The following is a 24,504-nucleotide window of genomic DNA, read 5'->3' as shown; positions in this document are numbered from 1 at the left end:
CCTGGGAAACTCCATCACCTTGTCGCAGACGATCTGAAGTCGCTCCGTGACCCCGGCGCGTCCTCCCCTCCCGAGTCCTCGCGGGACCCTGGCGGGGCGCCGGTCGCCTTGTTCAGGAAGCGAAGAGCGTCAGAGAGGAAGTAGGTTGGGCGACCGCGGGAGGAAGGCTGCTCTCAGGTCAAGACCTCGCTGCAGTCCTCTGGCCGGGGATCGGTTTTCAACCGGCTTGCTTCCCCCCAGATCCGAGAAGTGGGTGCACCCCCACAGAGGCATGGGGAGCCCCACAGCCTTTGCGCGCCGGTCCGCTGGTGTCGCGATCTCTCGTGGTGGGGAGGAGAGGAAGCTGTCAGACAGCCTGTCAACCGGTGGAGGGAGGGACAAGAGCAGTACTGCTTGGAAGAAAAAAAATGAGCAGAAAAAGCAAAGCTCTAGAGAGCAAGAAAGCTCCAGTCGCTTTCGGAATGGACACAGTGCCCCAAAATAGAAGATTTTTTAAAAAAAAAAAAAATCGACTTTTCCGTTCCGGCTTTCCAAGGAAGGAACTACATAGTGGGAGACTATCCCGGGAGTAAGCCTTCAAGATATATGCCAAAGAGCTCAGGTTTCTTTTATACTCCTATTTTCATGCTAAACATTTTTGCTACCTGCATGTTCCAGACTGACCTGATCTCACAGGCCAGACTTCGGCCTACATTCTTGCCTTCGTCCTGTTTCTGGCCTAAGCAGAAAACCCTGGTGCCACCTTTCCCTCTCTATATCAGCAGACTCCTGTGGATTGCCCTGCAGAATGCACCTAGGACTAGGAGACTAGCGACACTTCAAACCTTCATGTAAACTTTTGGTGCATGTCCAGTCGCCTCTTCCTGTTTCTTTGTCCTTACTCTGCACCTTGTTGTCCAGGAAACCTCCGCTCTAGGGATGAATACAGAAATATCTGCACTCCCCTCGGAACTTCCACTGTCTCTTCTCTCAACTCAGAAGATAAGCAATTCAAAGGCCCTGATCAATCCCTCATCTCTAATCGCACCTGCTTCTTGCTGTTTGTTTGTCTGTGGAAACGGTTAGGTCTCACACCCAGCACAAAAGGTACTGAGACGTCTAGTAACATATCAAAGCAGATGCTGGCCACCAGGTTCTCCCAGCATCCCTCAGTCCCTACCTTCAGTACCTGGCACACCCTGCCCCCTTACCCTGAACTCTGGGTACTGGGTACCAGCCCAACTACTGGGCTTCCCATCCCTAGTTCCTCTGGCCCCTGTATAACCCAGCCATTTGGGCTATGCCAGTCTCTTGGCCCAGGCCACCACTTTTGGTAGGTAGCTCTTCTCTTGCTCACCCTGCCCCTCTCTCCTCAAATGGCCAGGCTCGATTTGGCCATGTTTACTCTGGACTCTCCCAGATATCTCTGTCAATGCCTGTGGCTATGCCCTCCCTCATAGCTATATAAGCTTTCTCCTCAGCCCCTGAGGAGAAGTCATGTCCTCTCTTTTATTTCTTTTCTTCGTTCAGTAGCACCTCCAAATTCTGTGCTTTCTGCTCATTTTCCCAGCATGCACCACACTGACTAGTGTCCTCATTCCTGTCCTTCATAGAGATCTCAGGAGGCCCATGGGGACTAACCCTTCACAGGGACTAACCCTTTTAAAATTGCAGCCCCTTGCCACCCCATCTGACGCTTCCTTACTTACTTTTCTACCATGGTGGCAAAACACCATGACCAAGGCAAGGCTGAGCTTAGGGATCTAGATAAGAGCCTTTTCCAAGCATAGTGGGACAGTGGGAATGGCAGCCCGCAGACAGACAAAATGAATGAGATAGAGCAGTGGCTCAGAGTTCACATCCTGAACCACAAGCAGGAGGCTGAGAGAGCTCACTGGACATGGCCCAAGACTTGAAATCTCAAAGGCTGTCTCCACTAACTCCTCCTCCTCCCAAACTTGGGAACCAAGCATTCAAATGAGGGAGACTTGTGGGGCCTTCTCATTCAAACCACCATAGACACCATTTAACATACGTTAAGATGCATTCTTAGCTTGCTACCTTCCTCCCCCATGAGAATAAAACTTCTGTGTGTTCTTGTCTCCTTTTTCTCTCTGTTTTTCTTAATGTTTTATTGCCAGGCACCTGGAATAATATCAGTCTCAAATAGGACACCTTTGTGGTGAATGGATGACAGTTTATGTTTCAGTATATCTAAAGGATTTTAAGTTGCCACTGAAGTAAATCACTGTATGAGAAACATAGATGGACGTTGCCCATGGCATCAAAAAGGTCCCTTTGCAGATGTATCAGGGACAAATGGAAGTGTTGTAGGGTGAGAGTCACTGGGAGAGCTATGGGAAACATTTTTGTTTGGGTATAGGGGTCATGCACTCAGTAAAACATTTAAAATATGGCAAAAATATGAGTATGAGAGTATGAGGATAATAAGGAAGGAAGGAGTGATGGAGGGGAGGAGCCAGAGTGGGAGGGAGCCCTAACACTTTACATAGGAGGAGATTTTTATTTTGGGGTATGTGTGTGTGTGTGTGTGTGTGTGTGTGTGTGTGTGTGTTTTGGTCTGGTCCCAGTGTCTTTGGGCCCCATCTCAAACCAGTTAGGATTTATTCCGTGCCTAAGCAGCAGTTCCTATCAAGAGAGTAGCCACAGAGAAGGGCCATGGATTCCACCATACACAAAACAGTTGTCATGCAGATCTCATGGACTCGAAGCTGTTTGAGGTCCTTGTATGCTTCGTGAAAAGTAGCTGGGAGGGATGTGTCTTTAATGCTATATAAATTAGTTTATTTTTTTACTTTGACCAAAGATTTTTTGTAAATTTTTGGGGGGGAGGGGGGTTGTTTGTTTTTTCGTTTGTTTGTTTGTTTTGTTTTTTGAGACAGGGTTTCTCTGTAGCTTTCGAGCCTATCCTTGTAGACCAGGCTGGCCTCAAACTCACAGAGATCTGCCTGCCTCTGCTTCCCAAGTGCTGGGATTAAAGGCATGTGTCACCACTGCCTGGCAAAACTTTTTAATAGTAGATGCCAGAGTAACAGCTCAGTGCTTAAGAGCCTTGCTACTTCTGCAGAGGGCCCAGGTTCAATTCCCAGCACACACATGGTGGCTCACAGTCTGCAATAACTCCAGTTCCAGAAGATCTGGTGCCCTCTCCTGACCTCTGCAAGCACCAGACAGGCACACGGGGTACATATATACATGCAGACAAAATACTCATACACATAAAGTAAAATTAAATGTTGTTTTAAACTGTGATAGTAAAATGGGTATTAATTGAGAAAAAAAATACTTTAAATTCAAAGCTGTTTCATTTTATAGATTTGATTCCTGAACTTGCTCCCAGGTCTCTTTCTGATAAGCATCTTGCTTTTTATAAATTTCACTCAGAAAATTCCAGGGTCAGAATGAAGTTTTCCAATGTTTGTGGGAGAAAAAAAATAATCCTAGAGCATGATTAGATGACTTTCAGTAGGAGGTGGACTGGAGTGAGAGTCGCTCTGCACTCAGGCGGTCGGTGGTTGGTCCGTTTCCAGCATCTCATGCCATATAGCAATACATGACATATGGCTTCTAAATGCTGTCTCTGGAACTGTCGTAAAGTTGTAGGGTTTTAACTTTTTTGTTTGTTTTTGTTGTTATTTTTATTTATTTATTTAGGGTTTTTTTTGAGACAGAGTTTCTCTCCATATTTCTGGCTGTCCTAGAGCTCACTCTGTAGACCAGGCTAGCCTCAACCTCAGAGGTCTGCCTGCCTCTGCCTCCCAAGTGCTGGGGTTAAAAGTGTGAGCCACCCCCGCCTGACTGACCTGTTGCCAAGTTTTAATGAGAATTTTTCATATTTCAGGTAGAAGATGAACAAGCCCCTGACACCATCCACATACGTGCGCAGCCTCAATGTCGGACTCATTAGGAAGCTGTCGGATTTTATTGATCCTCAAGAAGGATGGAAGAAATTAGCAGTAGCTATTAAAAAGCCGTCTGGTGATGATAGATACAATCAGCTTCATATAAGGTAATAAAATAGGCTGTTTATTTTTCCTTTTCAGTCCTTCGTGTCATAAGAAGGATGCAGGCACAAACACTGGCTAATGTAACTGCCTCTTCTCATCTTAGCATGATTTAGTAGAAAATACAAAATCAGATTTAAATTTCATACTGTATTTTGCAGTTAAAACTCATTGCCAAGATTTGTCTGACATAGAAGGAAGAAAATAAATTATTCTTTTTTAAATCAATCTGGTGAAGACTCTATAGCCCGGGCTCCCAAATTGTCCATCCTGCAAATGTCTGACCACGTGGGGGCAGACATCAAAAAGTACGAGAGAGAAGCCCAGCTTTAAATATGAAAACTAAGTTTTCAGTGATAGTTTGTTGATATTTCCATTAAAAATTGGAGATGAGTTGTTGCAGCAGCCATTCTGGAGAGAAAGGGCCCTTCAGTACTGAGGAGGGACGGTCAGAACAGCACAATGCAGTCGCCAGTGCACAATGGTTCCCACGAAGCTCATGGGGCCCAAAAGCATAGAAGTTTTGTCCACAAATTTTGTGTGCATTAATAAAAAAAAAGCTAACTGCTGTTAGTGACAGGGTCTTTTGTGGTTCAAGGCTGCCCTTGGACTCCTGGTCCTCCTGCCTCCACCCCCTGAGTGCTGGGATGACTGGGGTGCACCAGCTTGAGACAGGTACTTGTCTCACAAAGAAATCGGAAGCTCATCCTCCATCCAAATGATCAAACAACGCCACCAGTCGGGCACAAAACTGCATTTTGTGCCTCTGGGTCCAATGCAGCTGTAGTTCTTTCCAAAAATCTTAGTTTTGATTGAAGTTACTCATTTAAATGTAGTCCCGTAGATGGGGACAGTGATATGCAGACAGGATACCTGGCCTACACTGTAGGGCATGCCCCGTGCATAGAGAGAGGCTGAAAGAGCATTCAGGAGAACACAGATGTGGACAGATGCTACCAGCTGGCCAACTGGCAAATCTAGATGGAGGTTCACCGTTGTTCACTGTGTTATTCTTTCAAAGTTTTGTTGAGTTTGAAATGTTTCCAAGTAAAATTTTTGGAAGAAAACGAAAATGAACTGCTTCAGTTAAGTTTTCAGTATTAACGTTCTTATTTATTTATTTATTTATTTATTTTTGGTTTTTCAAGATAGGGTTTCTCTGTAACTTTGGAGTCTGTCCTGGAACCAGGCTGGCCTTAAGCTCACAGAGATCCTCCTGTCTCTGCCTCCTGAGTGCTGGGCTTAAAGACGTGCACCACCACTGCCTGGCCTAATTTTTAATTTTAAAATAATTAAATGAAAAAATAAAGATGTTTTCCTTTCTATTTAATTAAATATACTTAGGATCAAAATGTAAGCACATTCTGCTTCATGAAGCAGGCTTTTCATTTAAAATTATACAGCTAGAAGACTGACTATGTCATGTAAGGTGCTTGTAAGACTTTGCAATATAGCTAAGTGGCTTAAAAGTATACACTTTGGTTAGAAGAGCTCAGAATTTGGATCTAGACTTGGGTACATTTTGAGTGAGCTGTGTGGCTCACATCTGACTACTCCACCCATCCCAGTCTAGTTGTCTCATGGTAACATTCTCAGCTCTCTCTCTAGAGATATCCTGTAGCTCTCTGAGGAAATGTTTGGTAAATAATATTAACCAGGTGTATTTGGCTGGCATATGTGTATATGTGTATATGGCATATGTGTTTATATGTGCATGTTAAGTGTACATGCTTGTGAAGTCATAGGTCACTGTAATATTACGTTGGGGATGTAATATTAAGTTGGGGACATCACCCCAGCCCTTTAACACCCTTATATCCAAACAGTCTAGAATATAATATTAAGTTGGGGGGCATCACTCCAACCCTCTAACACTCCTATATCTAAGAAGTCTGAGATGACTGGAAGCTCCTAGCCTGGGAGTTGCCCCCGTCTGGTCTCCAACTCCCAGCCTGCCAAGTGCTGACCTCTTTCCCAGGGAGGGTCAGAACCACTCCCACAGGCTGTGAAGACTCTCTCTGGAGAAAGGAATACGTGGTTTTGAGTTTGCATGGGCTTTTCTCCTCACCCTGCTTTCTCGGTCCACCCGAGAGTGCCACATATATTAAACATGGGCATTTGAATTTGGTCTAATCTGGTTTGATTGGAGTTTCTTGCATTGGCAAAGAAGCTTTTATTAAGATTAAGCCAGTCACCAAGAGGTGCCTTGCTCACTCTCGATTCATCTTGGTTTTTGAGACGGGGTATCTCACAGAGCCGGAGCTTATGAATTCATCTAGACTATGTAAACAGTGAGCATCAGGGATATGCTCATCACTGCCTGTCCAGTCCAGTATCAGAGCAGGTGCCCTGCACTGGCTCTTTGCCTGGATGCTGGGGAACTCAGGTCCTCGGTCTTCATACTGACAATGGCAAGTGTTTTACCAGCTGAGCTATCCTCCCCCCCGCCCCAAAAGTTAGCTTACATTTGTTTAAAGTTCTTTATTTTATTCTATGACTATGCATGCTTTGCCTACATGTATGTGTTTGTACCACATGCGTGTCCAAGCCCGTGGAGGGCAGAAGATGGTTTTAGATCCCCTGGAACTGGAAATACAGGTGGTTGTGAACTGCCCTGAGGATGCTGGGAACCAAATCCTGGTCTTTTGTAAACCACCGAGCATGCCTCCAAGCCCAGTTGTTACCTTGAATTGTCATCATCTTTGGCTCCTTTTCTGCCGTGTCTTTCTCGTAGTTGGGGTTCCTATCAGTTCTTTCCCACTCCCGCCCCTTTGAGGGGGATGCGAGAGTGGCCCATCAGATCCTATGTTCAGATGAATTCTCCTTGTGTGCTAGTTTTGTCTCTTGCTTTTCAGGAGATTCGAAGCCTTACTCCAAACTGGGAAAAGCCCCACGTGTGAGCTGCTGTTCGACTGGGGCACCACAAACTGCACGGTCGGGGACCTTGTGGATCTTCTGGTCCAGATTGAGCTTTTTGCCCCTGCTACTCTCCTGTTGCCGGGTAAACTGGGCGTGGCCACAGTGACCGAATGGCAGAAAGAGAAGTGTTGGTTTTTCCTTTGAGTCTTTAGTGGGATGAACAGACCTGACACTTGAGTCCTCTTTATTCTTTCAGCTCTCCCTAGCTTTTAACCACTGTAGATGCCCGATGCTCTGGGCTGTGCCGCTAAATTGATAACAGCTGAGGGGTGGAGTCTAATCCCCTCAGAGTCAGGTAGTTTTTGTGCCAGGAGGGTTTATTTAGAGGGATGAAGAATGCGTCCTGTAGAATAAAAGAACTTATTCTTTTGAGCTATGTCTCCCTCTAGACCCCTATTCGGCTTCACCTTGAGAGGACTCTCATCACGGCTTCCTCTGTGTTACTGTCCTGTCCTCCTCATCACCCCACTTCTTTCTCTCTCCCGCTAGTTGATCTCGGCCTTTACTGTGTAAGGAATTTCTTAGAGTTCTTGTTAAACATGTAGATTCCTGGACCCCATGTCACACCTTCTGTTTTGTTTTTTTTTTCTTTGTTTGGTTTTGGTTTTTTGAGACAGAGTTTCCTCTGTGTAGCCCTGATGCTGTCCTGGAATTTACTCTGCAGAGCAGGCTGGCCTCCAACTCACAGAGATCCACCTGCCCCTTCATCCCGAGTGCTAGGACTAAAGCCATGCCCCACCACCGCCCAGAATCACACCTTCTTAATAGCACCCATGGCACTGAGTTCAATGTCTAAAATGTCTTTGGTTCCTTCTGCCCCCGGCTCTGTCCTCTGTGTGTGTTTGTGTGTGTTGTTGTTGTTGTTTGTTTTTGAGACAGAATCTCATCTCATGTAGCCCAGGCTGATCTTGAATTTATTGTGTAGTCAAGACCAAAGTTGAACTTGATCCTCCTGCCTCCCCCTTCAATGTGTGCCCACTAGTTGTCTAATCTTAAATAACTACAGTGTTTCCTAATTTCCCAATGGTTCTGGTCCATTTTTATGAACATGATCACTCTTGTCTATTCATCTTTATCACAATGGACAGCATCATACCGGGTATCTCCCTGTGTTTGGTAAGGATGCTGGCCAACATCTAGAAGCTGCATGTGAGTTCCTGGTTGTCTTAGGGCTTCTGTTGCTGTGAAGAGATACCATGAGTACAGCAACTCTTATAAATGAAAACATTTTGTTGGGGTTGGCTTACAGTTCAGAGGCTTAGTCCATTATCATCCTGGCAGGAAGCATGGCGGCATGCAGGCAGACTTGGTGCTGGAAAGGTAGCTGAGAGTTCTACATCCCGATCATCAGGAAGAGAGATGCTGGGTCTGGTTTGAGCATCTGAGACCTTGAAGCCCATTCCTAGTGACACGCTTCCTCCAACAAGGCCACACCTCCTAATAATTCCTCTCCTTATGATCTTATGGGAGTCATTTATATTGAAACTACCACACTGTTTTTCCACAAAGACTTTTTTTTTCTTACACAGAGACTAATTTTGTCTTCTCGTTTGGCAGATGCTGTTCCCCAACCTGTCAGCAGTATACCATCTAGAGAAGCTGCAACAACGGTGGCACAGACACACGGGCCCTGCCATGAAGCAGTCAGGACATCGGTGACGCCTATGCCTAGGCTAGAACAGAGCTGTGGGCAGCCTGACTCCTCAGGCTCAGACGACAAAAGTTCAGCATCCAGCGACACTGGTACCCGTAAGTGATGCTGCCTGTTCTTTCTCACTGGTGGATTTGCCATCATGGTGACTTAACGTAAACCTCTCCTGTGTGTGCAGTGGGCAGAGGCACGTCAGCAGGTTCCTTAGATGGGTGTCTCCCTTTACATTTATGATGATCTATCTATGCATCGACATTGCATCAGGGACTATTCTTTCAGTGACTTGAAGCAACAGGACTTGCAAACGGTCACAAAAACTAAAAGGAAACAAGTTAGTCGGCGTGGTGCTGTACGCCTGTGCTCCCAATACCTGGAGTTCGAGGCTGGCTTTCACTGGATAGCAAACTCAAGCCTAGCCTGGTCTGCATGATGTTCTATGTCAAAACGAAATTTATAAAGAAAATAATTTTTAAGTACGACTAGGGTTTTAGAGGAGTAGACTGAACTTTACCAAATAAGAATTTTGGGTGGAGATGGAGTGTTTGGTACCAAGTTGTCATGATAAAGGCTACGGTCTGTATTTCGTGAGTGTGTGCGTGTGTGTGTGTGTGTGTGTGTATGTGTGCATGTGTGTGTGTGCATGTGTGAGTGTGTGCGTGTGTCTGTATGTAATCTTCAGATTGAGAAAACAGCGGTTACTAAAGCCACATTCCTTTGTTTGAGCACCTCCCCCTTGCCTTCTGATGCGCTAGGTTTCCACAGTTTTTCATTTTATGAGTTGAAGAGCATCACCAATAACTTCGACGAACGGCCTGTTTCTGTCGGCGGCAGCAGGATGGGAGAGGGAGGCTTTGGAGTGGTGTACAAAGGCCACATGAAGGACACGGCTGTGGCGGTGAAGAAGCTGGGAGCGGTAAGCTGTGCTCCCTCCTCCTGTCAGAGCAGGCTGTCAGTCAGCCTTCACAGGTGTATTATCTCCACACCTACTCCCTCTAAGAGGACCCCATCCTAAGCCTATCTCTCATCATGTAGGAATCTACTGAGGACTGTGGAGCCTCGCTCTAGGAAAGTGCTTATGGACCCAGACATAGAATCTTGTTTGTAATCGTGATAGGTTCACTAAAATAAGTTAAGAAACTTTTACATCACGATGCTTCATACATAATCTAGATTCAAGATAAGATACTAATAAAATGTTATCTGGATACTTTTGTGTAGTGATGAGGCAAGTAGACCTGCTTTTCATACCGCCAGGCTCCCGCATGGCTAGCTTAACACTCAAAATAACAACACACAAATTGTATTCATTCAAACACTGCCTGGCCCATTAGTTCTAGCCTCTTATTGCCTAACTCTCACATCTCGATTAACCCATTTCTAATAATCTGTGTAGCACCACAAGGTGGTGGCTTACTGGAAAAAATTCAGCATGTCTGACCTGGCGGCTGGCTTCATGGCGACTGCCTCATGTCTTCTACCCAGCATCGTGTTCTGTTTAATCCGCCTACCTAATTTTCTGTCCTATCAAAATGCCAAGGTAGTTTCTTTATTAACCAATGAGAATAACACATAGACAGATGACCCACCTACATCGCTTTTGTATAACATGTCCCATTTAAAAATACCATTTAGGTGCCAGTGAGATAGCGCCATAGCTAGAGGTCCTTTGTTGGGTCCATGTGAGTCGTGCAGAGATGGGGGACAGGCCATCAAAGTCTATTACACCAGAAGCAAATTTTGTTCCAGGTTAAAAAATTAAAAATTAAAAGGATAAATCTCCATGGGGCACAAAAAGCTGAGACCACAGCCAGAGATTGACTGTGGCAATGGGCTGTTTCCAAACTCCCCTTTTTAGAGCAAGAAGCAAGCATTAAGCATGAGCAAAAGAATTTTTACAAGGTAAAACTCAGATATAAATTACCCTTCTTTATCTTTTCATTTACAGGGGGTTTTTTGTTGTTTTTGTTGTTGTTTGTTTGTTTGACTTTTTTTTTTTTTGGTTACACTAGTGTCTGTATTGAAGCCATTGTTCTTCCCCAACTGTCCCAGACAGTGTTTACCACAGCTCTGTGCTTCTTCTGATACTGCCAGTTTTGCATATCAGGGACAACACATAACCCCAAAGTCACATATACCCCATCCTTTAAGGGTTAACTCAGATCACACCTGTTGCTGGTCATGAGCAGCCAGGGGGCTATCTAAAAGCTGACCTTCAGTTTGCAGAAGGCCGCTTCAACCTTGCAGACAGAGCTACGGGTTGGAAAGCAAAGTAACCCACTGTTAATAGTTAATCCTTAAACTGCTAAAAAAGCTGCTAACCTCCACATGTTCACCGTGGCATGTGCTAAATGTGATTTTAAAAATTATACACACACCACACACATATTTGAAACAGGGTTTCTCTGTGTAGCCCTGGCTCTCCTGGAATTCACTGTGTAGAACAGACTAGCCTCAGACTCACAGAGATTCATCTACCTCTGCCTCCCAAGTGCTGGGATTAAAGGCTTACGCCTCTCCTCCGTGCCCAGGGGGAAAAAAAATCAATGCACATTATGAAAAAGGAATTTCTTTCCCTGTCCTTTGTTCCTATTTCTATAAGTTTTTTTTAACCTTTAGTTATTGATTAATTATATTATCAATCTGTTATCTCTTTAAAATGCCAGTATCCTGTGTATGTATCTAAAACAGGCATCCCTTGTCATTCATGTTACAGGTGCTTTCCTAGGCTTTGATTCTCTTTTTCTATTCACATTGGCTTTCACGATGTTACACAGAATTCTTTTTTTAAAATTACACTGTGGTGAAGTTTTATGTTTCATTTTGTTCCTACCACAACCTAGAAAGGTTTATATATTTTTCCTTTCTCTAAAACAGCATGGATCTAGGGTAAAGTACTTGTATTTCTAGATGTCAATAATTCTATAAAACAAATAGAATAAGACTGTGGGGAACAAGTGTACCCCTGTATTAATGAGCATTCATGACAGGAGGATGGCCAGGTCAAAGACCCCAGTGCCTCAGGCTCATGGGAATGGAAGGGCAAGGCCTTTCTCTGGTCTGAGTATGGGTGTTGACCAGTGGTTGGCCTTCAGCTAAAGCCAGACAAGTAAAGGTCTCAGCCTCTGTTTCCTCAGCCCAGGTGAATGCAGCCTGAGGCTGCTCCCCTACAGAGAACCCCCTAAGAAGCACGTTACATAATAAACACACTGATTTTCTGGGTTGCTGGTGTGGCTCTCTCTCACCAAGTGGACCACTTGATCCCAGCTTTGTATTACTTATGTCTGTCTGTTTGTCTCTCTTAGGCTCCTGTGGCTCTCTGTCCTAGGACCCAGCTGTGCAGACAATAGCAAGACATTATTTTTTATTCATTTTACTGTACTGTTATTGATCCCATAGCCTTATATATGTTAGGCTAGTACTTTACCCCTGGAGCTACATCCCAGCTCTCTTCATGTCTCACTTGGAGCAAAGGTCACGCTGGCTAGGCCACCCTTGAACCCCTCTGGAAGCCAGGCAGGCCCTGAACTTGATGTTCTCCGGCCTCAGCCTCCCAGATATCTGGGACTCCAACCCCGCGCCACCAGACTTGGTTTACCATGTGATTTTAAAGTAGGCGAATCACCTTAACCCTTCTTCCAGCTCTAGGGGCCACAGGGTTATTGTATTGTGTTACAATATAAATTTTTCTCTTTCTAGGTGGTTGAAATTAGTACTGAGGAACTAAAGGAACAGTTTGATCAAGAAATTAAAGTAATGGCAAAGTAAGTGTTGACATGTCAGTGTGGCGTGGGACATGGCATGGGGCAAGGAGGCCTGGTTTCGCGCAGATTCGGGTGTGTTAGGATGCAGGGTTGAGGCCAGCACTAATCATTCTCCGATTATATGATCACGTATACTCATATGCCAGCAGATTAAAAGCGGTCAGTGTTTTACATCACAGCAAAGTTTCAGAGGATTTGAAGAGTTTTCTGTTGTCAGGTGTTCTAGAATTCCCGACAAGATCAGTTGTAGTTGATTAAAAAATAATAATAACAACAACAACTATTTATAAATCTGGGAACGATGGTGCCCTCCTGTAATCCCTGCACTTGGGAGGTTGACAGAGGAGTCTGTGAATTGTAGGACAGGCTGTGCAACGTTGCAAGTTCCAAGATAGCCAGAGCTAGAAAGGTAAACTCTGCCTCAATAATAAATAGCTAAAAACTAAAACTACTTATAAAATAACAGATCCTCAGAGAAGCTAAAATTCAGAGGGAACTAAGGGAATATTATATACTAAGATATTGAGAATATGTCGATGCAGAAGGTCGGAAATTATTGGGCTCCGTAAGGAAGGAGACAAGAACCAAATGAGAAAATGTAATGATGACAGTGACTGGCACTTGAGTCTATATGGTATGCTAGTCACTGTACCTTCTGCTTTAAGTTCATGGACTCATTTAATTCCGAGAACAATGAGTACAACCCCCCCGCTTTATTTAAAAAAAAAAAAAAAAAAAAAAAAAAAAAAAAAAACAAGATCTAGAAGTGTGAAATAACTTACCCAAAGTCACGTCACCAGCAAATAATTAGTGTTAGGAATTTTTGGAGATGGCTTCTGGTCCAGATATCGCTAATTCCAGAGCTTTTGATCTGAATCCTAAGGAGGTTATTAAACAATCGCCATGAGGCCACCGCCATCCATCACCCACTCCATTGTCGGCCTCATAAAATGGCTAACAGCCCGAGGTTAGTTCATGTGCAGTAAAAATGGCGAATGGCGCACACGGAAACCCTGTCAACGCTCTCTCCGGACTTGATCTCCTCATCTCTTCCTACATTGTTGGTTCTTCCACTAACTTGAGGCCCAGGTGGTGAAATGTCTGCCACGAGGAAGGCTCTGGGCTTCGTCACCGGCACCTGAAACGGTGCTTGGTGTCACACACTTGCCCCCCTGTCGATTCGCTGCATCCCCAGCCTCTCGCGTTTCGGTTCTTAGGTGTCTCTTTCTGCACCTTGCTATCAGAATGACCAATCCATATGTCTGACCTCTGCCCACTGGGGAGTAAAATGGTAACATTGTACAGCTCAGCAAAACAAAACCGGTGAGCCACCACCTCTGCTTTAGAGACTGGAGTCATTTGATAAACATTATCTAGTTGTATTTAAAATGTGCAAATTTGGTGGAAATGGAGAATTTATCGAATCAGCGTCCACGTCCCAGAGTACGTCTGAGAGCAGAAGTCTGATTTTATCCCAGGGCATGCAGAATTGTAGATGGCACGGAATGAGCAGAACGAGCACGGCCTGAGTGGAGCGTCTCTCATGTGCCGCGTGTGCTTCGGGCTGGCCCAGCTCTTCATTAACGCCCACAGCGTCCGTGTGCCGCGGCTCTGTCACGCCAGCGCCATGCTCTGTATGCAGGGAAGGACTGAGGCTGAGGTTGCCAGCATGCCTTGTGTCGCAGGCCCTGGAGCTGGCAGGACTGCGCTTTCAGCTGAGGCCTGTGGCCTTGTTATCCTGTGGCTTTTGTAGTCATTTCTCTCCAGTGTCACAGAGAACTCAGACTGTAGACAAGCCTGTCCTGGGAGACTCTAAGCATGGCAGGTAAACGTGGCTAACGACGTTCCTGGAGAGCAGCGCCTTGGGTGTGTTAGAGTCGTGTTTGTGTTAGGGATTTGTCCGTGCTCTAAGTTTCCAGGTCTTGAAAAGGCGCTGAGCAAAGATGAGCATCGGCCTCGTCCTGAGCTAACCTGTCTCGGGTTCTGTTGGTCTGATCAAAGGTGGCTGCAGAATCGGGAGAGGTTCGCTTGTGCTGTGGATCAGTAGTACTGAAACAAGAACCGCTTACAGAAAAGAATCCGCAATTTCAATGAGCCGGTTAGCATGTTATGAATATCTGTCACTTTACAGATGACATGCATGTTACATATTACATACACATATTTATGTGATTATCTCTTTGATCTTTCTGCTAAAACTCTTAACTTGAGTAACTGCTAGAAGTATTTGGTCTAATCATTTTGCATGCTGCCTCACTTGCACAGGTGTCAGCACGAGAACCTGGTGGAGCTACTTGGCTTCTCAAGCGACAGTGACAACCTGTGCCTAGTATACGCTTACATGCCCAATGGCTCCTTGCTCGACAGACTGTCCTGCTTGGTAAGACCCCTGTCACCAGACTGTCTCACTTTCCGTTTCTGTGTTATTTTGCTAATGTTCGCATTTGGTGGGGTTCACTGAAACCACACTGAACTTACTGTCCCCTGTTCTGTAAAATGATGCAGTTTATGTGTTGACAGGTGTTGCAAATTTAAAACGCAAAAGCATCGGCAAAGGCCAGATGTTGGCGATGTTCTTGTGCATTTTTATTTTCAAGCGAGGAGTGCAGCCTCCACTTAATCTTATGTGAGATTATTTTTTTGCAAGCTTTAAAAATTGTAATCCCAAATTCTTAGTGATATGGTTAGTGGTACAAAAATGACGATAGAGACTACTATTATGGGTTTTCTTTGGACTTTTTTTTTTCACCTAAACCACTGTTTAAAATCTATTTGTTTCTTCACAAGGATGGCACTCCACCACTCTCTTGGCACATGAGATGCAAGATCGCTCAGGGTGCAGCTAATGGCATACGTTTTCTCCATGAAAACCATCATATTCATAGGGATATCAAAAGGTAACTCTATTGTGAAGCTCCGAAAACCATCTTTAAAGAATCATGTTCTTGCCCTTTTCTTTCACTCTTTGCGTGTTTGTCTTAACGGATGGGGTGAGACTTCTCCCGCCCCTGAAAAGCCCTTTGCACTCCACACACCTGTCATCTCCCTTGTTTCAAGCCTCTGACCTGCTTCCCTGGGGAGATCAGGGTTTTCCTGGCTTTCCGATCAATGGTCTCTCCTGAATCACCTTCACCTCCGTGGATCTTCTTCAGTCCTCTCCACCCTTTTGTTATTTACCTAGTTAGGCGTCTACTTGCTACATGCTAAGCATCGTACATGATATAGTTAGCAGATATAGCTCCAAGCGGAGTTCAACATCAATCACAACGTAATAGAGTTTTTGTGTTTGTTAGTATTTGGTGTTAGTGTAAAGGAGGATTTTGAAGGAAATGGTGTCGAAGCGAAGGCCTAAACAATGAGCAGGAAACAAGGAAGCACAGTTTGAGGGTAGCTGTGTAGTCTAGAGAACACAAGCCTATAAGATGGATGTTAGGAGGGAATTTGAGGGGGCTGGAGAGATGGCTCAGCTGTTAGGAGATCAGCAATTAAGCCACTCCTCCAGAAGTCCTGAGTTCAATTCCCAGCCACCGCATCTCTAATGGAATCTGGTGCCCTCTTCTGGCACAAAGGTGTACATGTAGATAGCACTTAGGGATAAAATAAATAAGAGAGGGAGGGAGAGAAAGAGAGAGACCATGATGAGTTGCTGGAAGTAAAATGATTACAGTGTGACTGGTGTGCAGAAAGTGAGGGGTAGAAGTCATGAGAGGAAATTAAATAGAAGAGCAGGGAGTCAAGTCTTATGGGGCCTGGCAGGCAGAGGCAAGGGTTTGATCATAACTGTGATGAGATGCTGTTGAAAATACAAAATTACAGCAGTGCTTGTAAGCCTTTCCATTGCTATGACGCTTTAGTACAGTGCCTCAGGTTGTGGTGACCCCCACTATAAAATTATTTTTTTGCTACTTCATAACTAGTTATGAATCGTAATGTAAACATCCTATATGCAGGATATCGGACAGTAACCCCCTTGAAAGAGCCGTTCGACCCGCAAAGGGGTCTCAGCTCATAGGTTGAGAACTGCTGGACGACAGTATCGTATTCAAGTTTTTACGAATCACTTTGAGTCGCGCGTAAAGAGCAGTTTAAAACCAGGAGAAATTAATAGATCGCTGTAGACATCTTGGTAGACACAGCTCATCTGAGCAGAAGTGAACAGATGCAAGTGCCTTAGTGTGGCAAGACATGTTTGTATCTTAGCTGTAGAGGGCCAGGAAGAGGGGAGAATCAGTAACAGCCTTGGAACTTACAGCATCCACAGTTGCACGCTGGAATAATTGGGACGTGACTCACTTATATAGAAAGAACAGGAAGAGGTTCCAGCTGGAGGGGGGGCGCTTTGAGAAGGGTATACATTCTGTGTTTGATGTTCTTTTAAGAGATGGAAGTAGCAAGGCTAAGTGTACAGTCTGACATATAGATTTGTAGGTAGAAGTCTGAGCAGAGTGTATAGCACTTGTATGAATATGATGCTTGGAGAGTTATCATCTAATTATTGAAAGATATAGCATAAGAGCCCAGGAGTAAACCCCAAGGACCCCTAAAGTGTAATGACCAAGCAAAAGGAACAGTCCCCAAAAGACATCTAATAAACTATATAAACACATGGGTGGATGAAACCCTATACATGGACCTGCACCTCCCTTATGAGGAAATTTTATGTTTTCATCTTCCTTCAAGATACAGAAAAGAAAGGAAAGCAGTGATCTCTCTCTTGCTGTCATCTAACTGACTGATTTACACACATTTCAGTCTTCTATGCTGCGTCTATAAAATGACACACATTGTAACTAAGACATATATATATATTGCATGTATATATATATATATGCAGATATACATATATATACCTCTAAGAACCTACTGGACCTTGTAGGCAAGAAAAATTTTCTTCCTTCAAATTTAATTTTTTTTTCCAGTGCAAATATTCTACTAGACAAAGACTTTACTGCCAAAATATCTGACTTTGGGCTTGCGCGGGCGTCTGCAAAGTTTGCCCAGACAGTCATGACCAGTCGAATCGTGGGTACAACGGCTTATATGGCACCCGAAGCTTTGCGAGGAGAAATAACGCCCAAATCGGACATCTACAGCTTTGGTGTGGTGCGTGATCGTTCTCTTTATTGGTTTGCTTTGATTTCTTTAGAGTGTGTGTGCATGCACGTGGCACAGAATACACATGCCAAGAGCCAGAGGGCAGCTTGCAGGAGCCGGTTCTCTCCTTCCACCATCTTGGTTCCAAGGGATCAAACTCAGGCTTGGCGGCAAGTGCCTTTAATTGCTGAGACCTCATTCCAGTCCCTGATTATTCTTTTAAAATGGTGAATTAAATTAGAATGTTTTAGTACATGTATTTTTCTTCTCTTGCTTTTTTTTTTTTTTTTTTTTTTTTTTTTTTTTTTNTTTTTTTTTTTTTTTTTTTTTTTTTTTTTGTCATTTTATCATCCCACAGTCAGAAGTGGAGAAAGAGGGGTAAGATTAATGGGGCATCCTCTTAGTCTTCCAAATAGGCTTCATTTATGGAAACTGAACTCTATTCCGTGTCACATTAAGACACAGGGCTGTGAAATGTGGCTACTGGTTAGAAAATAAGATTCTCCTGAGAGCCCCGTAATAACGAACAGACCTGGAGTTCCCAGAACACATGTGCAGTACAACTCTTTGATATCAACGTCCATAGGCTTTATACAGGAATTGCTAGGTAGATTTCTGTCAGAATCTATGCTCCATGACAGTGTTTAGGACAACAAGAAAGCCTTGCCCAGCGTGGTCAAGTCCCTGGCTCATCCACTTTCCTTCTGACTTCCACTTGATGTCTTCCGTGTTTTGCTAATGGATCTTTTTGTCTCCCTAGGTTTTATTAGAGCTAATCACCGGACTTGCGGCTGTGGATGAAAACCGTGAACCTCAATTACTAGTAATGAATCCATTTTTATCAGCCTTTTCCTCTCTTGCTTTTGTGGTCTTAAGTTCACGTGTGTAAATATGGCATGTAGAAATGCCCTTTCTGACCGTGTGTGATGGTGAAAGTACATGCTGTGTGTCCATGTTGGTGGGATGTATTTGTGAAGCCTGAAGAGATTGTTTCTATAGTCTCTGTTCCGGTGTCTTTGTGGCAAAATGAGAAGAAAGCCAATTCACCTATGGCTTATTACTTTCTAGGGTATCCAAACCCTGGGTGGCAAAATCATTTTCATATCATAGGAAAAAACTTATAGTTTTCATTCATATCTGCATAAGAATATAAATGCTGGTAAAAATCATGATGTCATTGTGGAGTGTTTTACTTGAAAAGTTAAAACACTTCCCTCCTTTACTACTATTCCTACCCTCCTCATTTTTATATTGAACATTTGATTGATAGTTTATAAGTAGATGAGTTAAATGATAGCTAAACTTTAGATAAATTACACTACATCTTTTAAAGATATATATAAAAACATGTATCTTTACATATATATCTTTATACATATTTATAAAGAAGATATATGTGATACTTATATATAAGGACATATATGTGTGTGTCTTTGTATGTATCTCTAAAGATATATTATTATTTATAATTTTTTTACATTTTTTAACAACTATACTCCTTTCATCCTAATTTATTTATATGCCCTATTGGTACAAACTATTCAGACAATAGACATTTACTAGATCATGTACCAGAATTAGGATCAGACGATCAGAAGGTATAACTTACTTGTTCAGTCTTGATGCCAGGGCTGGAGAGATGGTGCAGCAGTCAAAAGGTCATACTCCTTTTTCAGAGGGCCAGGTTTAGTTCTCAACACCCATGTTAAGTGTCTGACAACTGCTTGTAACCTTAGCTCCAGGTCTGAGGCCTCTGACCTTCAGAGGTATCTGCATACTTGTACACATAGCCACATACAAAAACACACACATGTATACTGATAATTAAAATAGGACTTTGTCAAAGGGCAACAAAAGTCTTAGTGGCAAAACTAAATTGAGTAAACTGTAGCATGTAAGATTGTTACAAATGTACACCATAAAACAGAAATGTCCATGGTCTGTTGGAAATGCAATATTAAATAGTATATGAAGTATATTTACATTAGAAGATATTTATGAGAATAGTCTAATGGTATTCAGAATGTTATAATGGCAAATTAAAAAAGATTTATGTTAACCAGAAATATAAAGTTTTCTGTCCCATCAGTTACAGGAGATCAAGAGAGAAGCCTGAATTGGAGAGGCCATATTTAAGCTGTTACTATATGGACATAGATAAAGTTCGGGGCAGGTGTTGGATTAAAAACATAAACATTATCTGTGCACAAGCATGTGCACACAAACTTAAAAAAAAAAGCAGACTTCCCCATGCAGTACATCACTTGAGTGTACCCCAAGTCTCAGAAATGGGGCTGCTGTATGCTCTTCTTTAAAAGGATCTTTATTTTTTCATTAATTTTTTTTCATACAATAAAGAAATAAACATTAGGAAAAGAGAGGCCAGGAAGATGTTCAGCATGTAAAGGTGCTGCCACCTAGCCTGACCTGTGACCTGACTCCTTCAAGCTGTCCTCTGACCTCCACCTCCCACAATAAATAAAGCAATGGGAAAATCATTTCTTACAGGAGGGGTTAGCAGTGCAGGTTGGTGCTGGTGGGGAGAACTCTTGCCTAGCTTGTACAGGGCCTTGAACTGGATCCCTAAAACCAGAAAAACAAGACAAACAAAGCCCCACAGGGCCAGAGAAGAGATAAGGGACTAGAGGTGACACCTGTGCTTCCTCAGCTTCAGCTTCTGACATAAAGACCTCTCGGGGTCTCCTACCAAGATCCTCCTTCCCTTCAGTGGGTGTAAAAGTCACCACTTTGGTTTGAATAGAAATGAAACTCTGTGAGTCACAAGTTTGCACTGTGTCATTTAACAGTGAAAGTGTAAAGATCAGGGAACAGTACACTCTGGAGTGCGGGTACTGCTGCGAAGTCCTAAGACTGTAATGTCGGGTACTTGTGATCTGTCTCTCAGTGAGCCTACTTTCCACTGCTGTGTCATTTCACAATCCTTCTTTTGCAAGGGTTTTGGAATGTTATGTTCCACTCCTCACTCGTAATCCTTCCTTTCGATATAAATTTATTTGAGCTACTACAAAACATACCATAAACCAGGTGTCTTAAAGTGACAGAAAGATAACCTCTCAATACAGCCAGAAGTCTGAAGTCAAGTTTTGATAAGCCCACGAGTCCCTCCTGAGAGTCCAGGGAGACTCTTCCTGCCTCTCCCAGGCTCTGGTGGCTTCTGGTATCTTCGGCTTATAGCCCTGTCACTACCGTCTCTGCTGCTGCTGGTCGCATTTTCTTCTTGGTCTTTTTCTTTTTGTCTCATATATATATACACACACACACACACACACAGACACACACACACTTGTCATTGAAGTTAGAGCTTTCCTGGATAACTCAGGATTTACTTACTGTTTTATTGCTGTGATAAAACACCAACCCACCCACTCGTGTAGAAGAAAGGGTGTATTGGTGCTTATGGTTCCAAAGTCTCTTGCAGGGAGATATGGTAACAAGTGGCTGGCATGACAGCGGGAGCAGGAAGCTTGCAGCTCAAATCTCAAACCACAAGCTCAAATCAGAGTGCACTGGAAGTACAATGAGGCCTTAAGCCCTCAAAGCCCATCCCTGCCCCCCTGCAAGTGATAAACCTCCTTCACAAGGCTTCACCTGCCAAGCCTACCCAAACAGCACCACCAATAGAAGACCAATGAGCCTGCGGTGAACATTCCATCCAAACCACTAAACCCAAGTTGACCTCTCATTTCAGATGTCCACAGAGATCGTTTTTTTCACATGAGGTCATGTTTACAGACTCCAGGAACCAGGACATAGGCATACTTAGATACATGCCTCTGGGGCCACCACTCATCTGACTGTTCAGCCCACAGCACCTCTTCCTCCTCCTCCTTCATCGCCCAGTCTCCAAGTCCTTCTTTCTCTTTGGTTCAGCATTCTGAGTTCCTGTGAATAAGCCCAGGGTGTCTAAATGTAGAAGGTGAAACTGTATTCTCAGAAATGATCAGGAAGCTGATGCTCCGGAACTGGCAGGTGCTGCCAGGAGGAATGCGAGCAGTTCGCGCATCACAGAAAGATGGGAAATGTAAAGCAGATGGGTAGGGGTGGAAAGGAATCACACTAATAAATCAGTGATGCCTGCACATGCGGACATTTCCTGACCTAACGTCCGTCCTGCATGGCTTCAATTCCTAAGGAGGTTATGAAAAAATTAGGAAAATAAGAGTTCAGGTTCTTACAAAAATAGATGAATTTAAATCATTCACATTTGCATTCTGATTTCTTTCATTTTGAAGCCTTTGACCAAGTTTTCATGCCCGTTTTTTATAGCTGGATATTAAAGAAGAGATCGAGGATGAAGAGAAGACGATCGGGGATTACACCGACAAGAAGATGGATGACGCGGACCCTGCGTCCATTGAAGCCATGTACGCTGCAGCTAGTCAGTGTCTGCACGAAAAGAAGAACAAGAGGCCGGACATTGCCAAGGTACCCTCTTATATCCACAGGCAGCGAGGGCTGCGGGCCGTTAGCCTTCACGAAGTGTGTGTCTCGAGGCGTCTGCATAATGTTCTTGTATTCTTTCTTTTTAAAGGTTCAACAGTTGCTGCAAGAGATGCCTGCTAAACACGAGTGAAATAGACTATATATATATAATCTATGTATAACACACTCTATAAGCACTCACCCCTCACCTTTTTTTTTAACGTCTTATGGTCCTGGAGACTGAACAAGCACTTTGGCACTGAGCTACATCACCAGCCTGGTTTTTGGTTTTGTTTTCCTAAATGGTCTTTATGTTTAACACGGCAGCATGGTGCGCTGTACTGACAGATTAACGGACGTGTTGACACGCTGTTGCCGAAGAGACAGTAGGAAGGCGGCACTTGCCCCCCCCACCCCTCCTTTGTGTGGAGATCATTTTCCATGGCAATATCATCAAATTACAGCAACTTCAAGATTCAGGAAAACAACACGGCACAGGGGAGACCCCAGAGTTTGGGGTTTTGTTGTTGTTGTTGGCCCTAGATGTCCTGATACTCTCTCTATATAGACAAGGCTGGCCTCGAGCTCAGAAATCTGTCAGCCTGGTCTATATAGAGAGACCTCTGCCTGTGCCACCACCATATAGCCAGAGACCCTGGTTTGAAGTTCAGCAGACTCCTCTAACCTCCTGTAAAGCCCTGGTCCAGCTCTCAGCTACCCTAAACCTCAGGTTTGGCTTTTCTGTTTTGTTAATGAACCCTGTGCTCCTGTAAATAACTCTTCCTATGCTCCTGTACGTAACCCCCACCTGTACATAACCTCACGGCTCCTCCCACCACACAATCCTCCAATACATAACTCCCATACCTCCTCCTGTACATTACCCTCACCCCTGCTCCTGTAACCCTAATTAAACTCATTGGGTCCCCAAGGTAGACATGGGTGGACTCAATCATTCAGTCTGCCTTTGATATCTTAATTTGAATGAATAGATGTTTGCTTGTCTCCCCCAGGAAAAAGTCACACACTTAGTACTTTATGTGGGGCATAACAGAACCAATGATCATCTTGGGGGTGGTACTTGCATTGTCTCTGCTATGTGCAATAAGACAGCAACTGGAGCTGATCTGTCTGAGGGTGGAGCACCCACCCAAGGGGACAATCCTGATGTCATCCCTTCCCATGTGGCAGGAATGGCAGGCTCTTTTGCTGTACTGGGTGGTTTTATGTGTCAACTTGACACAAGCTAGAGTCTTCAGGGAGGAGGCGCCTCAGCTGAGGAAATACCTCGTTGAGATCCAGCTGTAGGGCATTTTCTCATTTAGTGATCAATAGGGGAAGACCCAGCCCAAGATTGGTGGTGCCATCCCTGGGCTGCTGGTCCTGTGTTCCATAAAAAAGGTGAGCTGAGCAAGCCAGAAGAAGCAAGCCGGTCAGCAACACTCCTCCATGGCCTCTGTATCATCTTCTGCCTCCGGGTTTCAGCCCCGTGAGTTCCTGTCCGGACTTCCTTCAGTGATGAACAGAAAGGCTGAAGTGTGAGCCAGATAAAGCCTTTTCTTCCCGACTTGCTTTCTGGTCATAGTGTTTCGTCACAGCAATGGAAACCCTAACGAAGACACTTGCTGTAGTGGTGGCTGCATTGTTCCTGCCTGAGTGTAAAGACATGTAAACAAGACAGCAGTGGTCCACCTGCAGGCGGTGTCTCTGTGAGGAAAGTTCCAGAGAGGCCATCTTCCTGTCGGTATGCAAAGGCATGCCCCTTGATGAGTGGAATCGGCCGCCGACCATTTCATACTACAATGAGAAAAAGGTGCAGATTCTGCCCTCTGCATTATTCTCTGAATTGGCATGTAAAATGAAGAAAAAAAAACGAGACCAGGACAAATGTCCTTTATTGCCAGAACTTGGGAGGTAAAGCCAGGCAATCTCTGTGAGTTTGATACCAGCTAGGGCTAAAGTGTAACTCTCTCTCTCTCTCTCTCTCTCTCTCTCTCTCTCTCTCTCTCTCGCTCTCTTTCCCCCAAGGAAGTGGTATGGCAATGAAGTATAATACAAACAATTCTTATAGTCCAAGGGACTGGAGCTTTTGCTGGACCTCACAGCCAGTTACTAAAATTCCTTGAGGTCACTTAAGGCTGATCTCCTACTGTGTACCTGCTTTCTGAGCCCGCATTTAAGAGAACAGTGTAACAATCAACCTTATTTGCCTTTGGTTCCCATATAGTCTACTTTTACAATCAAAGCAATGAATAGCTATAATCTTGAGTTATCTAGTCTTCTATGTCCCTGACCTAGGAGTAATACATGTATGCTTTGTTTGTTTGTATTGTGATAATCGTTTACTGAAAACAGCAAATATATATTGAAAGCAGTCTTTTGAAAGCGGTCTTATAAAAATGAATATCCATAATCATTGAAGACAACATATGGGTATTGTTTGATAAACAATGATATGTGTAATACTGTTTGTTCTCTGTGTCAGTTGGGGTCAGCTGGAGTAAGTAAGTGACTTGATTTCCTGTGTTGGGGGAGGCCACTTGTTTATTCCCAACTGCCCAGACCCGAAATAATCACTCAGAAACTATATTATTTAAATCACTGCTTGGCCAATCACTTAAGCATATTGCTA

General features: G+C 44.0%; 1 protein-coding gene across 2 annotated transcripts; it reads left to right on the top strand.

Annotated features, from left to right (window-relative positions):
• Positions 1–2: 2 nt before the first annotated feature.
• On the top strand, positions 3–24,257 carry Irak4 (interleukin 1 receptor associated kinase 4). 2 transcript variants are annotated; one of them, XM_050129384.1, is made up of 12 exons: positions 3–144; positions 3,846–4,009; positions 6,860–7,005; positions 8,481–8,672; positions 9,327–9,487; positions 12,271–12,335; positions 14,601–14,715; positions 15,123–15,232; positions 17,255–17,438; positions 18,190–18,252; positions 21,717–21,875; positions 21,982–24,257. In XM_050129384.1, the coding sequence occupies exons 2-12, from the start codon at positions 3,849–3,851 to the stop codon at positions 22,021–22,023; spliced, it is 1,398 nt and encodes a 465-aa protein (XP_049985341.1). In that variant the 5' UTR covers positions 3–144; positions 3,846–3,848; the 3' UTR covers positions 22,024–24,257. The 2 variants fall into 2 exon arrangements, with proteins under 2 accessions (XP_049985341.1, XP_049985337.1); XM_050129380.1 differs by having other exon boundaries at positions 6,860–7,050.
• Positions 24,258–24,504: the final 247 nt, after the last annotated feature.

The sequence above is a fragment of the Alexandromys fortis genome, unplaced genomic scaffold (genome assembly GCF_014885135.2).
Source record: "Alexandromys fortis isolate MF-2015 unplaced genomic scaffold, M_Fortis_MF-2015_v1.1 scaffold_28, whole genome shotgun sequence".
Classification (NCBI taxonomy): Eukaryota; Metazoa; Chordata; class Mammalia; order Rodentia; family Cricetidae; genus Alexandromys; species Alexandromys fortis.
Note: the sequence above shows the minus strand (reverse complement) of the source record. Positions and strands in the feature narration are given on the sequence as shown.

What these genes read in the sequence shown, in the direction of transcription:
- Irak4 (XM_050129380.1), top strand. Translation starts at nt 3,849, where the DNA reads ATGAACAAGCCCCTGACACCATCCACATACGTGCGCAGCCTCAATGTC. An exon ending in GAAATTAAAGTAATGGCAAA is followed by an intron (nt 12,336 to 14,600) that starts GTAAGTGTTGAC and finishes TCACTTGCACAG; the next exon opens with GTGTCAGCACGAGAACCTGG. An exon ending in TCGACAGACTGTCCTGCTTG is followed by an intron (nt 14,716 to 15,122) that starts GTAAGACCCCTG and finishes TTTCTTCACAAG; the next exon opens with GATGGCACTCCACCACTCTC.